Source organism: Pecten maximus, chromosome 3 (assembly GCF_902652985.1).
Source record: "Pecten maximus chromosome 3, xPecMax1.1, whole genome shotgun sequence".
In the NCBI taxonomy this organism is placed as follows: domain Eukaryota; kingdom Metazoa; phylum Mollusca; class Bivalvia; order Pectinida; family Pectinidae; genus Pecten; species Pecten maximus.
The window spans coordinates 2,872,428-2,890,246 of record NC_047017.1 but is presented as its reverse complement, the minus strand read 5'-3'; the positions used below and the strand labels follow the sequence as shown (position 1 = coordinate 2,890,246).

Genomic DNA, 17,819 nt, shown 5'->3' with positions numbered 1-17,819 from the left:
CATCACACAGCTGTTTTGTCCTTCTAGGACTCGTCAGTGATGCTAGGGACATAATACAGCTGTTTCGTCCTTCTAGGACTCGTCAGTGATGTTAGGGACATCACATAACTGTTTGGCGTTTCTAGGATTCGTTAGTGATGTTAGGGACATCATACAACTGTTTGGTCCGTCTAGGATTCGTTAGTGATGTTAGGGACAACATACAGCTGTTTGGTCCTTCTAGGATTCGTTAGTGATGTTAGGGACATCATACAACTGTTTGGTCCGTCTAGAATTCGTTAGTGATGTTAGGGACATCATACAACTGTTTGGTCCGTCTAGGACTCGTCAGTGATGTTAGGGACATCATACAACTATTTGTTTCTTCTAGGACTCGTCAGTGATGTTAGGGACATCACACAGATGTTTTGTCCTTCTAGGACTCGTCAGTGATGTTAGGGACATCATACACCTGTTTCGTTTTTCTAGGACTCGTCAGTGACGCTAGGGGCATCACACAACTGTTTGGTTCTTCTATGTTTCGTTATTGTTGTTATGGACATCATGCAGCCTTTTAGTTCTTCTTGGACTCCTTAATGATGTTAGGGATATCATAAGCTGTTTTGTTCTTCTTGGAATCCTTAGTGGTGTTAGGGATATCATAAGCTTTTTCGTTCTTCTAGGACTTGTAAGTGAGGTAAGGAACATCATACAAATGTTTCGTTCTTGTAGTACTCGTCTGTGGTGACGGGAACCAAATATGTGGAAGACCAGAAGGAAAAAAGTGAAAAGAGCAAAAACAAATGTTGTATATTGAAAGGTAGATAATCATGTACCTATTACAAAATCGATTTTGCATAGTGAATTAATTTCTTATAAGTAGTGATTAAATGAAACTACACGTTTTGTGATTAAGGATTTACTTGTCTGTTTTGTTGCTTGCGTGGATTGAACAAGAGAAGTGATTCGAACTGCCAAGTAGTTCGTGTACAATTTGCAACAAATCCACTTCCTTCCTTCATCAGTCCTGACAAGCAACAAACTTGACAATCAATCCTTTTATGTGTTGCAATAGATACAACACAATTCATGTGAATTTATAGCTTCCATATTTACTGTATCTTACTAAATTCTTAGTTGAGGGTATTGTTTACTTGCATGTCACCTGTACAATTTGTGGGGACATTTTGGTTCTTAATTATGCGCCGATACCTTGGAGAAATAATTTGAAATTTTGTCCTGTTTCTTCAAATTTCCATAGAAACCTTTTGTCAAATACGCAAACATCATCCCGGACCATTTAATTCAGGAGGTCGATATGGATGGAGAGTAAAGTGTTGCCCAGTGATGGCGTGTGGTTATAACGAGTGTGGTGATCAATAACGTACATTACGCCATCAACAAAATATGGTAAAATGTCTGGATTAGAAAAAAAACAAAAAAACTTCCATAAAGTTCTACAAAATATTTTTTTTCTCATGAATTCTATCTCTTATGTTAGATTTAATTGACCAAAGGTCACGACTTCCATAAAGTTCTGCAAAACACAATTCTATCACTTATGTTAGATTTAATTGACCAAAGACCAATCTCGTTAGCATGGACCAAATGCGCATGACGTACAGAAAGCCCACATATCTATCTGGACATGATCACCGACTTTACCTCGGAACTTACCATATAAGGTTACCAATAAACGCTAATATTTATTCTATTATCCTCGCTCAATGTCTTGTGCTTATGTACTTGATAATGCATTTACTTCATTGTTGAGAATGAGTTTTTTTTTTACAAATTCTGAGCTGTAGGCCTATTCCCTGGATCAGAGCGTATATTAACGTCTAAAGATTGTAGTCAATGATTATCTTTATCTTAACGAAGACAGTCACCATAGCAATTAATTAAAATCGCGACAAACTCTTTTGAAATATTTCATTCACTCAGTTGATAAAAGTTATTGTTTAACATCAACAGTCTCGGACTGTTTCATATATTTCTGTCATAGAAACACTAAGACACATTTGTTTTTGTTTTATTTTTTTTATATATACGATACAATATGGATTTATTTTGATAACAGGTGGCTTCTAGTAAAAGTCCAATCTAGTTTTCTGTACACAATTTTGGCAGACACTAAATTGGGTTCACTTTCAATATTTTGTGAGGGCGCTTGATGTTTTTCATTTGTATATGTATTTATTATACATATCTTTATAACTAGTCTTGCTTGGTTTTGTTGAATGTACGCTTCACGGTGCATGCATGCACTGCTTCTGACAGTAGCCAGTTTGTGTATTTTCAGTGACGTCATTTTCAATTGGTGATTTCTCTAGGACATATCGCGAAGTAAACGTCTGAGAATTTTTCCAGATGGCGATTTTGGAATTTCCTCTAGGAATTCTACTCCGCCTCGAAGCCTCTTGTAGGAGGAAACGCTTTTCTGTCAAATATAATAAAGAGAACTGAAACTTTTATTTAAACTTTCACAATTAATTGATAATTCATAGTGAAGTCAATGAATATAGGAAAGCTATGTACATTGTTTTAAAGTGTAATAATAATTTATCAATATCGTCTGCTCAGACACCATACATCTAAATACGGATACAATCTATTTACCTGATAACTTTATGTACAGGTAACTTACAATGTCGATGTATTTACATGTAAATGTTACTAACAATGTGTATGTCTTTACCATTAGATTTCAGTTGTTTTGGCCCATTTTGAATTCCCCAACCTTCCTTTCAGTTTTCACACATTTTACCCCTAACATCATTGACGAGTCCCAGATGGACTTGAACAACTGTATTTCTTTCCTCATATGCCGTGTATATTTATTAATACATATTTTATATTGCTATTTGTTTTTGTATAAAAAAGTCAAACCAGAATGACCTGTCGCGTTGACCTTTTCATGGAATATTCAAAGTGGGTAGTTCCATTTGTGCACAGGTGTGTTAACAAAACATATTGATTAGGAATACTACTGTGTCCAGCAGGGTGCTGTTTTGGACCATTTGTTTTTGTTTACAATTATATATTGACAACATAGGGGTTGTATCATTTATTTTTGATGCATGGCTTACACATATTCAAGTAATTATGCAATCATTTGTTCACAGTTTTGTCGCTAAATCTTAGACCAGTATATATGCAAATGATGCAGCTGATGATAAGGTTTGTTACATTATAAGCAACTAACAGAGTTCTTTAACATACATGTATATACACCAGTACCTATTTCCCCTAAATGACTATAGACTCGTCTATAATCAATTTTCTAATCAAAGTTCAACACGACAGGTCATTCTTGTCGGACTATATTTAATATTGCTATTTATATTTGTCTTTTGTACAATCCACTGAACCTTTGAAAATACCAATATGACTATAAAAAGATAATAGAAACAGTAAACTTACCTTCGACGAATTTCGATATATCTTCTGGGGTGTACTTGCTGTTTGGTTTAGGTACGATGTAGGCACGAGGGATTTCCCCAGCCCTCTCGTCTGGTACCCCTATTACTGCCACGTCCTGTACCCCGGGGTGTCTTAGTAATACATCCTCAAGCTCTGCTGGGGCTACCTATTTTAGCATTGAGAAAAAAACACAAACTGATTTCACATATGACTTGTCCTCACTTACATAAAAAGATTTTATATAAAGTGTGAAAGTTTGCATGACAATTTTGCGCATCCTCTACAGGTATGGACCTATATTTACAGGGATATGAACTCAGTAAGATTTCTGTTCCCATTCATCCACCGTGCACGACATCAAAGCAAATATTTAGATATGGTATTAATGGCCGATTCCGAAACATATTGTATAAATGTTCTAATGCTGCCTTGTTTGCTTTGCATTGTGGGTAAAACTCACGGCGTGAACTGTAGACGCAAAATCAATAAGTTCGGTGTTCTCAATATGACGACAGGTGAGTGATCTGTTTACCCTCTATATCCCTGGATTGGGGAAGTGCATTCTACGGTTTTCCTTTAACATTTAGGGACACAAAGTAAAGCAGAGGACATGCTCAGCAGTATTAAACATTTATTTTTTTACGAAGAGTGAAAACATTTATCACCATAAAGCGATCTTCGGAGAAAGGCCGATGCATGCATATCAAATGTACATTTGTTTTGTTTTGTTTAACATGAATAGGCACTGTTTTAATTCTCTCCTGTCTCTTACACATATATGAAGATAACTGAGAAAAGAACTCTGTACTGGTGGGTCACAACACTCTGTAGTGGTGGGCTACAACACTGTACTGGTTGGTCACAACACTCTGTACTGGTGGGCCACAACACTCTGTACTGGTGGGCCACAACACTGTACTGGTGGGTCACAACACTCTGTACTGGTGGGCCACAACACTCTGTACTGGTGGGCCACAACACTCTGTACTGGTGGGCCACAACACTCTATACTGGTGGGCCACAACACTCTGTACTGGTGGGCCACAACACTCTGTACTGGTGGGTCACAACACTCTGTAGTGGTGGGCTACAACACTGTACTGGTGGGTCACAACACTGTACTGGTGGGTCACAACACTGTACTGGTGGGCCACAACACTCTGTACTGGTGGGCCACAACACTCTGTACTGGTGGGCCACAACACTCTGTACTGGTGGGCCACAACACTCTATACTGTTTGGCCACAACACTCTGTACTGGTGGGTCACAACACTCGGTACTGGTGGGCCACAACACTCTGTACTGGTGGGCCACAACACTGTACTGGTGGGCCACAACACTCTATACTGGTGGGCCACAACACTCTATACTGGTGGGCCACAACACTCTGTACTGGTGGGCCACAACACACTGTACTGGTGGGCCACAACACTCTGTACTGGTGGGCCACAACACTCTATACTGGTGGGTCACAACACTCTGTACTGGTGGGCCACAACACTCTATACTGGTGGGTCACAGCACTCTGTACTGATGGGCCACAACACTGTACTGGTGGGCCAAAACACTGTACTGGTGGGTCACAACACTCTGTACTGGTGGGCCACAACACTCTGTACTGGTGGGTTACAACACTCTGTACTGGTGGGCCACAACACTCTGTACTGGTGGGTCACAACACTCTGTACTGATGGGTCACAACACTGTACTGGTGGGCCACAACACTGTACTGGTGGGTCACAACACTGTACTGGTGGGCCACAACACTGTACTGGTGGGTCACAACACTGTACTGGTGGGCCACAACACTCTGTACTGGTGGGTCACAACACTCTGTACTGGTGGGTCACAACACTGTACTGGTGGGCCACAACACTGTGTACTGGTGGGTCACAACACTCTGTACTGGTGGGCCACAACATTCTGTACTGGTGGGCCACAACACTCTGTACTGGTGGGCCACAACACTCTATACTGGTGGGTCACAACACTCTGTACTGGTGGGCCACAACACTCTGTACTGGTGGGTTACAACACTCTGTACTGGTGGGCCACAACACTCTATACTGGTGGGCCACAACACTGTGTACTGGTGGGCCACAACACTCTGTACTGGTGGATCACAACACTCTGTACTGGTGGGCCACAACACTCTGTACTGGTGGGCCACGACACTGTGTACTGGTGGGTCACAACACTCTGTACTGGTGGGTCACAACACTCTGTACTGGTGGGTCACAACACTCTGTACTGATGGGCCACAACACTGTACTGGTGGGCCAAAACACTGTACTGGTGGGTCACAACACTCTGTACTGGTGGGCCACAACACTCTGTACTGGTGGGTTACAACACTCTGTACTGGTGGGCCACAACACTCTGTACTGGTGGGTCACAACACTGTACTGGTGGGTCACAACACTGTACTGGTGGGTCACAACACTCTGTACTGGTGGGCCACAACACTCTGTACTGGTGGGCCACAACACTGTACTGGCGGGTCACAACACTGTACTGGTGGGTCACAACACTGTACTGGTGGGCCACAACACTGTACTGGTGGGCCACAACACTGTACTGGTGGGTCACAACACTCTGTACTGGTGGGCCACAACACTCTGTACTGGTGGGCCACAACACTCTATACTGGTGGGCCACAACACTCTATACTGTTTGGCCACAACACTCTGTACTGGTGGGCCACAACACTGTACTGGTGGGCCACAACACTCTGTACTGGTGGGCCACAACACTCTATACTGGTGCGCCACAACACTCTATACTGGTGCGCCACAACACTCTGTACTGGTGGGCCACAACACTCTGTACTGGTGGGTCACAACACTCTATACTGGTGGGCCACAACACTCTGTACTGGTGGGTCACAACACTGTACTGGTGGGCCACAACACTCTGTACTGGTGGGTCACAACACTGTACTGGTGGGCCACAACACTCTGTACTGGTGGGTCACAACACTCTATACTGGTGGGTCACAACACTCTGTACTGGTGGGTCACAACACTCTATACTGGTGGGCCACAACACTCTGTACTGGTGGGTCACAACACTCTGTACTGGTGGGCCACAACACTCTGTACTGCTGGGTCACAACACTCTATACTGGTGGGTCACAACACTCTGTACTGGTGGGTCACAACACTCTGTACTGGTGGGCCACAACACTCTGTACTGGTGGGCCACAACACTGTACGGCTGGGCCACAACACTGTACCGCTGGGCCACAACACTCGGTACTGCTGGGCCAGAACACTAAACAATGCTAGGTACGCCACAATTCTAGGTACGCCTGGGCCACAACACTCGGTACCGCTGGGCCACAATTCTAGGTACGCCTAGGCCATAACACTCGGTACCGCTGGGCCACAATTCTAGGTACGCCTGGGCCACAACACTCGGTACCGCTGGGCCACAATGTCTAGGTACGCCTGGGCCACAACACTCGGTACCGCTGGGCCACAATGTCTAGGTACGCCTGGGCCATAACACTCGGTACCGCTGGGCCACAATTCTAGGTACGCCTGGGCCACAACACTCGGTACCGCTGGGCCATAATTCTAGGTACGCCTGGGCCATAACGCTCGGTACCGCTAGGGCACAATTCTAGGTACGCCTGGGTCACAACACTCGGTACCGCTGGGCCACAATGTCTAGGAACGCCTGGGCCACAACACTCGGTACCGCTGGGCTACAATTCTAGGTACGCCTGGGCCATAACACTCGGTACCGCTGGGCTACAATTCTAGGTACGCCTGGGCCACAACACTCGGTACCGCTGGGCCACAATTCTAGGTACGCCTGGGTCACAACACTCGGTACCTCTGGGCCACATTTCTAGGTACGCCTGGGCCACAACGCTCGGTACCGTTGGGCCACAATTCTAGGTACGCCTGGGCCACAACACTCGGTACCGCTGGGCTACAATTCTAGGTACGCCTGGGCCATAACGCTCGGTACCGCTAGGCCACAATTCTAGGTACGCCTGGGCCATAACGCTCGGTACCGCTAGGGCACAATTCTAGGTACGCCTGGGCCATAACGCTCGGTACCGCTGGGCCACAATGTCTAGGTACGCCTGGGCCACAACACTTGGTACCGCTGGGCCACAATGTCTAGGTACGCCTGGGCCATAACTCCGGTACCGCTGGGCCACAATGTCTAGGTACGCCTGGGCCACAACACTCGGTACCGCTGGGCCACAATGTCTAGGTACGCCTGGGCCACAACACTCGGTACTGCTCGGTCATAATGATACTTATTCGTACAGAGACGATGTACACACTTTTTGTTTTGCATTTTCACAGTTGATTAAAAGCTCGTCGCATAATGCGCTGGTGTATATCATAGTATCAGTTACATTGTACATATAATTTAAACAAAACAAACCTGAAATCCTTTGTATTTGATTAGCTCCTTCAGTCTGTCTGTAATCATAAAACTTCCGTCCTCCCGAACATACCCGACATCACCTAGTGTTAGAAAACATCATCTATCACTAAAAAAACACATACTCATTTGTATATCTATGAAACAGCTATGAAATGGTTGGATACATCAAGTTTTACTCCTTCTCCGTCAGCTCGTCCGTCACCAATTCAGTTGAGAAGATTTGCAGTTTATTCTGAACTCTGACATTACTAGTGAACGATACTGGTAATTTGCATAGAAGGGTCAATCATTAAAGCTGCGTACTCAAATTAAAAACAAAAGGTGCTCATTAATAGCAGAAAAAATTCCGATAGTTTTTATGGAAGTTATAAAGGGATCAAACGTCAAACTAGAAATGATATGTATTTCCATAGTAGAACTATTGAACTATCAGTTAACTGACAAATGTATATAGTAGTAACGTCTACCTTTCTCAGTAAGACATACCCCAGTTTTTTATGACCAACTTCGATAATATACTCTGAGTATACATTATGTATTTTAGAACTTTTTAAGTGTACATATAATTTTGTGATTATTAAGTGTGTGTGAAACCGGAACGAAGTCGCGAAAGACAAACATTAGTTGTGGGAAAACGTCAAGATACATCAAAGAAGTCAAATAAGACTTATATCCATGTGATTCAGTGATTCAGTGATTCTCCAAATTTTGATGCTTTTTTACTTAGGCTTTCAGATACAGTCCCATTTTCACCAAAGCAGTCTGAGAAAGAACATACATATATCTCAAGAAATTATCTAGTTAATTAACATTTAATTGACGATATAAATACGTTTCCTGTAGAAATATATCAACTGGACTAGCATGCATATAGAAAGAATGCATTTGAATGTAATGTCTATACTTGGTCATTGTACAGTTTACCTGTATGAAGCCATCCGTCTATAATCATTTCTTTAGTAGCCTTCTCATTGTTAAGGTATCCTTTCATGACTTGCGGTCCCCGAATACACAATTCCCCTGTCTTTCCTGGGCCTAGTTCAGCTCCCGTCTCGAGGCACAAAAACTGTCGACAGGTAGATTAATCATCATCATCACCATCATCATCATCATCATCATCATGGCGTTTGAATTAAGAAGGAGAATATCGAGTGCATGCAAAATTGTAATTTAAAGTCAAAACTGATATTTCCGCGACCACAGTAAACGACGACGACGACGACAACGACGACGACGACGACGACGACGACGACGACGACGACAACAACAATGCAACGAACAAACATTTGTTAATTTAATTTTGTTTCTAAACTGAAGAGCTATCTTTTAGACAGTCCTGGTAAACTGTTAGTTTGTCTTACCTCTGATCAAGATAGAAATATTTCAACCAATTACCAACTCTCAGAATATATTCGAAATTTGATGGAAGTGGCCGAAATATTGCCATTAATTCTAATCTTTTCTAGATTGCAAATAAAAGACAACTTGCTGAGCGTTTCACAATATCACGGGAGAAAAATATAAATGAACTCTGGTAAAAACCTAGATGGACATGTTCAGCGTAACTGGTCAGATTCTAAGAAGTCAGGAAACATCAAATATTGATTCATTATTCCTCATCAAAGTGTTTCTCTGTACAACATAACCTGGTTCTATAATGTGAGCTCTGTTACCTTGGCGCTAGTGTTGGGTACTAACTCCCCCACAGTTCCCACGTGGTGTGGAGGAAGTGTGTCCAAAGTGGCGACTGGACTCAGCTCGGTCATCCCATATCCTGTATTTACATATGCAAGTTTTAGTTGTTCACACTATTTTTTCAAAGAAGTAAGAAAAACGTATTTATATGTATTTCTGTTTCTTATGTTGAAATTCATATACTCGTATAAATTTCATATAAAAGTTGTCATTCATGAAAACGTTTTAAAACACAGGCCTGGAAAATTCGCATATCACTTAACATAGAATTTAGAAGGTACATGTATATAAGTAAATGAAAAATACTTCGCCGGTAATTTTAATTCGAATTTAAACAATATGCTGGATCAAATGCAATTACCTTGAACAACCGGATATTTCAGTCGCTTTTCATACTCCAGACATAATGACTCTCCCAGGGGAGCTGCCGCACATAAATGGGCCCGGATGCTAGAAATGTCAAACTTGTCAACGAGTGGATGTCTGGCTAGGAACAGTGCTATAGGGGGGACCATGTACAGCAGGGACACCTATCGAATAAATGAAAACATAAGGTAGCACACTACAGTAGGACAGCCTGGCTATGGTGCGATTTTTTTTGTTAAGCAAATAACTCCTGTATTATGATATGCATAACAAAAATGAAAAAAGTAAATGTACACTATAATTGTTATATTCAGTATGTAGTAGTACATACAAGTTTCACATTTGTTGAAACAAAAAAATTAATAAATTGGTTCCGGATTTTAAATTTCCGGATTTTCCGAAAGTGTGTTTTCACAGGAAGTTTAGTTTTGCCTACAGCGAAAAATGGAAGCCCAAAGAAAAGGTAAGATAGCAGGAAAACTTAATTTACAACATATGTCAAAACAAGATTAATTCTGTCTTTGGGATAGAGATATATAATTTCAAATAGGTTTCAGAAAAAAAAATGTGTAGAGAATTGTGTCATTTTGGGTCAAATATCATAATATTTTGCAATTTTTGAGTACTTTTTTAAGCTGTTACCATGGTAATCACAGCTCTAAAATCACAGAAAATATAAGTTTACTTATCCTTCAGAGCTGTATAAAAATTGCAAATGTTGTACAGATTACAAATATATATACTTTATTAGAGGTAATATGTAGGGTTAACTGGCAATGTTCACATATCTAAAACATGTGTCATATTTTTCAGAATTGGGCAGTTTTACTGTACACTGCTACCTAAGATAACAATACATTTATATCATCAACAAAATCAAGGATACTTAAGGGCGAAATGGACATGGAAAATATCTATGAGTGATATTCTTATATGTCCATCCCATGGTTTTGAGTGACGTTTCGGAAAGCTAAGCATGTCTTTTCAGGACTTTGAACTTTTAGGTCTGAAGAACGACTCAACTGGATATTCCGCCGTCAAAATAAGCATTTTTTTGTATAGTCTAAGACTTTTCTTTGTTATTGTTGCCTCTACTGATAACTCGAAAAATAATAAGTTGAATGTCCTGCCATTTGTTCGTTGCTTTAATTAACAAAACATCAATGTGTGGTTGGTTGAAACATTAGGCGCGTAACTCCACTCGACAGTATTATAAACGAGCAAAGATGATAAACAATGCTTATGAGTTTTCTGTTACCACCAACAGTTATTGTTTTCCAGATTGTAGGTAATCTTTACAACTTAAACAGTGCATTGGCTAAAACAGTTGAAACAAACTATTTGTCATCACCGTTGAAAGAGAAAGTGCATTCGGTAAATGAAGCGCGAACATTCAACCAAGAATAAAGACGGTGTAAACTAGTGAACATTTAATGGAATTAATAGATTAATTACCTTATGTTGTTGGATAGACGTGAGGAACGACTCTGGCTCAAACTCGGGTAATATGACTAATTTGCCTCCATCTTGTAATGTATTCATTAGAATGAAAAGCATGCCATAAGCGTGAAACATCGGCAAAAGGCAGAGAACGGAATCGTCATTCGTGATAGCGAACTGTGGTCTGGAACGAGTAAGTAGGTATTGATGATATAACCAACACATTATATCTTACGGTTAAGCTGTACATGTAATTGTGCAAACTATATTCTTATATTAACATCCATATCAAACTATATTAGTCCCCCTGTTGGTTCTGATGAAGCGCGCGAGTAGTGACACTTTGAGAAATCTGATGAAGCGCGCGAGGGGTATTCCTTTGAGAAGCCCGGTTAAGCGCGCGAGGGATATTCCTTTGAGAAGCCAGCTGATGAGGCGCGCGAGGGGTGTCACTTTGAGGAAATCTGATGAAGGGCGCGAGGGGTGTCACTTTGAGAAGTTTGATGAAGCGCGCGAGGGGTGCCACTTTGAGAAATCTGATGAAGCGCGCGAGGGGTGTCACTTTGAGAAGTCTGATGAAGCGCGCGAGGGGTGTCACTTTGAAAAGTTTGATGAGGCGCGCGAGGGATGTCACTTTGAGAAATCTGATGAAGCGCGCGAGGGATGTCACTTTGAAAAGTTTGACGAAGCGCGCCGGGGGTCTTCCATGAGAAGATCCGGTTTTAACTCACAGCAAGACCCTCGCGAATTTTTATCCCGGCCAAATGGTGTGATAAAAAGAAGTTGATAGAACTTGTTTCGCAATGACTGTAATTGTTTTAAAGAAGATAAGGTATAATTACATGTATACCAAAAGGTGATAAACGAAGACATTTTTTGAAAAATTGGCGCCCAATTTCCCTATTGAATATTATAATATAAAATTGCTTCTGGAGTGATCTCATACAGAATAAAAGGTGTATTAAATAAACTTATAAGTCATGATCAGACAGGGTTTTTATCGGGGAGGTATATTGGGGAGAATACACGTCTACTATATGACATTATGAAATTCACTGAAGAAAATTATATCCCTGGCATGATTTTGATGGTAGATTTTGAAAAAGCTTTCGACTCTGTGTCTTGGAATTATATCAGAAAAGTTTTGAGATGTTTTGGCTTTGGCAATGATATTTTAAAATGGTTTGATACATTACACAAAAATGTTTCATCAACAATTAATCAAGGGGGGATACTTTCTCCATTTTTTAAAAATAAAAAGATCTTGTCGTCAAGGTGACCCAATAGCACCCTATATCTTCATTCTATGTGCTGAAGTCTTAGCAATTCGTTTAAGGAAAAATATTAATATAAAAGGAATTAAAACAGACAATTTTGAAATTTTTACATCCCAGTATGCTGACGATATATTTCTTGCATTAGACGGTTCAGAAAAATCACTTCGCGAGACTCTAAAAGATTTTTTTTTTTTTTTTTTTTAAATCTCTGGCTTAAAAATGAAAAAAATTTGATTATAAGAATAATGAAATAATAAAACTGAAATAATTTGGATTGGAAGTATGAAATATAGTAATGATACCATAATCCCAGAATTCAATCTTAATTGGGGAAAAAGTAAATTTACATTGCTTGGTATTGAATTCGATGTGAACCTAGAAAACATCCCTAAACTTAACTTTGATAAGAAAATAGTCAAATTAAAAAGTTTATTCAAAACATGGAAAAAAAAGAAAACTTACTGCTATTGGCAAGATCCACATCATCAAGTCATTAATAATATCCCAATTTAATCACTTATTTATATCTCTTCCTAACCCAAGTGAAAAGGTGATAAAGGAAATAAACTCATTGTTATTCGAATTTTTATGGGATAGTAAAACTGACAAAGATAAAAGAATCATTGTTGTTCAAGACCATTGTAAAGGAGGTTTGAAAATGATAAATTTATATGCGTTTATAAACTCTCTTAAATTGGGGTGGGTCAGAAGACTGTATAACACTGAAGGGAAATGGAAATATATCTTAAAAGATAATTTTGATGTGGATCTTCTATTAAATATTGGTGGGGAATATATATCTCACTGTAGTAAATTATGTACTAATAATTTTTGGAAGGACGTTTTTCATGCCTGGTATAAATTGATTACTAGTAACTCTAACGAAATTAAAGAACCCAAACCAAATTCATTTTTGACTAAGTGCATTTGGCATAAAAGGACATAACTGTTGCTGGTAAACCTGTGTTCTATAAATCATGGTATAAATCAGGAATACATACAATTGCAGACCTTCTAAAGATTTCAGAGGACATAACTTTCTATTTATTTGAAGAACTTTCACATAGATATCAATTACATACATATTTTCTTCAGGTCCAAGGATTAATATCTGCAGGTCGGCAATGTCTGCCAGATCCTCTACCCCAAAATATCCCACCAGTTACTCGCCCTTTGCTACCTCCTTAATATACAGTGTTTTCTCTCAAGTATCAGTGATTCAAAACTCTTTTATAATATTTTCAATAAAACAGACACTGTTGCTACTGGCAAATCAAAATGGAATGAACAGCTCTTATTTGATGAAGGACAATGGAGTAAAATATACAATATTCCACGTAAAGTAACAAAAAATACTAAACTTCAATGGCTTCAATATCGCATATCTCATTATATTCTTACCACGAATTTTAATTTGTTTAAATATATATTTGATCAGAAAACAGATGTTAAGTTTTTTTATAGCTTTCTGCATCGTTTTCCTACATTATTACAATAGCGGAAATACCACCCCCTCAAAAAAAAAAAAAAAAAAAATAATAATTAAAAAAAAACACAAAAAAACCCAAAACAACTTATACCTTGTTTGCTGAAGGTTTGATACGATGTTCATGTGTGTCAGCATGACTCCCTTAGGGAGCCCCGTGGTCCCACTGGAGTACGGCAGGAGTGCCACGTCCTCGTTCGGATCAATCATTAGATTCTCCGGGAAACAAGTACCGTCATCGCTGAGTAGACTTGAGAACGACCGATATCCCTCCATGTCACCGACCACTATGATGTTCTGCGAGATTATACTATACACGTGTCATATAAACAGAAAGAACAAATAACAAGGAAATATTTTTGTGATAAAAATTTGCATACTCATGAGGGTGAATATGACTGGTCAAAGCTGGACAAACCTCAAACATCATTTTAATTGTCCCAGCACCGTATTACAGAACATACCTAACAAAGATTAAAGGTATCTAAAAAATTGCGTTTTGCGAACGCTATACGAGATTTTAGTGTCACTTAACATTTTATTTTGTGATTAACGCAAACATATGAAATCCTCAGGCATGTCCTTCTACAAAACTATTAAAGGGACATTTCTTCGTTCGGACAGAAGAAAGATGCAAACTTTCTCTTGATGGAATCTATGTCCGAACGAGGAATACACGAGTGTTTGTGCCTACTAGTAATGACCGAAATGTACAGACAAAATGACGAATCGAACACAAATAACGTCTGTTTTTGCGGTAATTAGTGATATTACGGGGCGAATTAAGAATGTTTAGGACTTAATACTTGAAGAACTTCGGTTTACTTTGCGAGTAAAACTGTCGTATTAATGAAAAGATTATAACTTTTACTACTTGGGGAAAATGCACATATTCCATTTAGTTCCATTTTGATGACCTAAATTTTATTCAAACGCAGGAATGTACCGTCCCCTTAAATGCATTGATTTATTCATTAACAAGCATGTTGATATGAAAGCTTGCCTTAATAGTACTTTGAAGGCTGCTGTCGCTTGCCAAAGCTTCTTGGACATTCGGCAATAGTGATTTTGTCACCACCACGCCGGAGGCGCCTGAATGATGGAAGTGTCGTACAATTTCCCCTGAAATTAAAATGTAAACAAGTTATATTAACTTATATAAATCACGCTTGGAAGCCGGGGTGGAAGCGCCTAATGGGTCTTACTGTGGGAGGAAACCGGAGTACCCGGGGAAAACCACGTGGTCGGACAGGTGACCCTATACCTTTAAACGCCCGATCGGGCAATCGAACCCCGGCCGCCTAGGCGAAAGGCAAGTGTACTGCCACTGTGCCACTCGACCAAACCTAAAATTAGCAATGGTATCTCCCATAGATGGTCTTATATAAAGTGATTCTATTGAATATTATCGATATTCTTATTTACTATATTATACACTGATCTCTATTGAATTGATCAATGTAAACTTGTTTAAATAGATCAGTAATACTTATCTTGAAATATGTTTGAAAAAAGCGAAACTATGTTGAAACGGCTTCTGTTTCCTTAATAAAATACATATCAAACATCATCTTATTTTAACTAGCCCGAGTTTCCTCTGGCCTTGACACCACGTCTGGCTTGTAACAGAAATACACAATAGTGTCAGGGCCAGAGGAAACTCGAACTAATTTTTAACATACCGGAAGTGTACACCGGATTCGTTGTGGTGAGTATTATGCCTGACGTCACACAGGCCAGTATGAGTATAGCGTACTCGGTACTGTTGGTGGAACACATACACAGAACATCTCCTTTCTTGTACCCCAGTCTGTGTAGAGCACTACTCAGCTTTATCACGGCGTCCCTCAATCCCAGGTAAGTGTACGATTTACCTGCACTGTCGTCTACCTGGCCATGAATAAATCAAATTATTGACATCCCGTATCTTAAAGTGACATAACGATATTATATCGTAATTTGAATTCGTTTACACAAGCTAGAAACAAAATCAGTTACAAATATTTTCAATTATGGGGAAAAAAATACAGTATTATCTATATGTCGCTAACGTTTGTAAAATTTGACATGTTATATTATATAGCTAAAAGATTCGAGAATATCCTTGACTTACAAGTGCCGTTTTATTGCCAAATCTCTCAAATTCTGGTAAAAGATATTCCGCTAGAGATTCCTCTTTGATGTGTATATCCGGTATGGGACTTGTGAAGATAACATTTCGGACAGCGGTGTTGGAGAACTCCCTGTAACACGGCGGTCTCACGGATGACAATACACTGGGGTAGATTCTCCTCAGACAACTTGTAGACATATAGCGTTGGTGATACGTGCACAGGGCACCCAATCTACTTGTCAATGTCCTGCAAGTTGACATCTTGATATCGTGTGAGAAACACTTTTTTCTCTTCACTCAACTTTGCATGCGACACCATGCACACTTGAAATAGCGTGTTTCCGATCTAGGAGCAGGCGAAGATATATGGTTGAACCCCTGTTAGTTGTGTGCGGTGTGTGGTGTGCAATAAAACAGCTGATAAAGTTAGAGAGATTTTGTAGCGTTATTTACTAGGTCACGCGCTGGCTGGAACGGCGTAAACAACATTGTGTATGTGTACGTCACCAAAGGGGCTAAGTGACTTTTATAGATCTAATTTGTGTAGATCATACACCTTCGGCGTTCGAATTAGTTTTGCTTTCGATAAAATCATGACAAAACCAACGTCTATCACTTACGTGAATTAACTTATCTATCACCACCAGTATTGGATTTTTTTCAAGCGTGACGTTTCGATGACTATACCCTGCCTATATAATATACCTCGGATATAATCAAATTACCAATGACGTCCATGCACTGTAAGGTGTTATAAGTGTAAGAGATTGTGTAATGTCAAATCGCCCGATCTTTTCATCTGATTTGGTAAACAGTGTGAAGTCGATTCGGCTACTCATTTCATAATCTGATCATATTATCATATATGTGCGAAAGTATATGGGCCCCCCTCGTCCCGGTTTCAAACTGACCCGCGATAGTGTATTATTAAAGTGGTACATCACAGAAGTACAATACCAGCTAACACCATAGTGCTGTACCTCACAGAAGCTCAATTCCAACCAAAATTATAGTGCTACCTCACATAAAATCACATCTGAAGGGGCCCCCTCGTCTCGATTTCAAACTGACCGGCGATATTGTATGATTAAAGTGCTACCTCACAGAAGTACAATACCAACCAACATCATAGTGCTGCCTCACATAAACTCACATCTGAAGGGGCCCCCTCATCTCGGTTTCAAACTGACTCGCAATGGTGTATTATTTAAGTGCTACCTCACAGAAGTACAATACAAACTAACACCATAGTGCTATCTCACATAAACTCACATCTGAAGGCACCAGGGCCTGCAGGTAGGTGACCGGGTGGGGTATGCTGCTGGATGTCTACGGCAGTATGCTTCAGTGAGGTAGCACTATAAATCGGCAAAAGTTCCGGCCTATCACAAGGAGACTTAACACGTACATACCGCAGTCTCCCAAAACACACATACGTACTCACCAAACGCATACATGTCACACGCACGGGAGGCCGTCCTTAAATGACCTTAGCGGTTAATAGGACGTTAAACAAAATAAACCAAACCAAACCAACAGGGTACTTCACACGGTCTCTCCGAAAATACTGATGATTTGATACAAGTAGTTACTACCATAGACTCTGGTTTGTCTCGACCAGGGGACAGA

The 17,819-nt window shown here is 40.1% G+C and overlaps 1 protein-coding gene across 1 annotated transcript; it reads right to left on the bottom strand.

Annotated features, from left to right (window-relative positions):
• Positions 1-1,999: 1,999 nt before the first annotated feature.
• On the bottom strand, positions 2,000-16,613 carry LOC117322954 (4-coumarate--CoA ligase 1-like). Its single transcript, XM_033877923.1, has 11 exons — positions 16,191-16,613; positions 15,760-15,967; positions 15,081-15,199; positions 14,172-14,374; positions 11,330-11,498; positions 9,870-10,038; positions 9,487-9,587; positions 8,738-8,879; positions 7,811-7,893; positions 3,403-3,568; positions 2,000-2,419 (listed from the first exon to the last, which is right to left on the bottom strand). Exons 1-11 carry the CDS (start codon positions 16,449-16,451, stop codon positions 2,229-2,231), a joined length of 1,812 nt encoding a protein of 603 aa, XP_033733814.1. The 5' UTR covers positions 16,452-16,613; the 3' UTR covers positions 2,000-2,228.
• Positions 16,614-17,819: the final 1,206 nt, after the last annotated feature.

Excerpts from the sequence above, each read along its gene's own strand:
- LOC117322954 (XM_033877923.1), bottom strand. The coding sequence starts at position 16,451 with ATGTCAACTTGCAGGACATTGACAAGTAGATTGGGTGCCCTGTGCACG. Across the intron at positions 15,200-15,759 it reads GAATCCGGTGTACACTTCCG|GGGAAATTGTACGACACTTC; the intron begins GTATGTTAAAAA and ends TTTTAATTTCAG. Across the intron at positions 11,499-14,171 it reads TCAAACCTTCAGCAAACAAG|ACCACAGTTCGCTATCACGA; the intron begins GTATAAGTTGTT and ends TACTCGTTCCAG.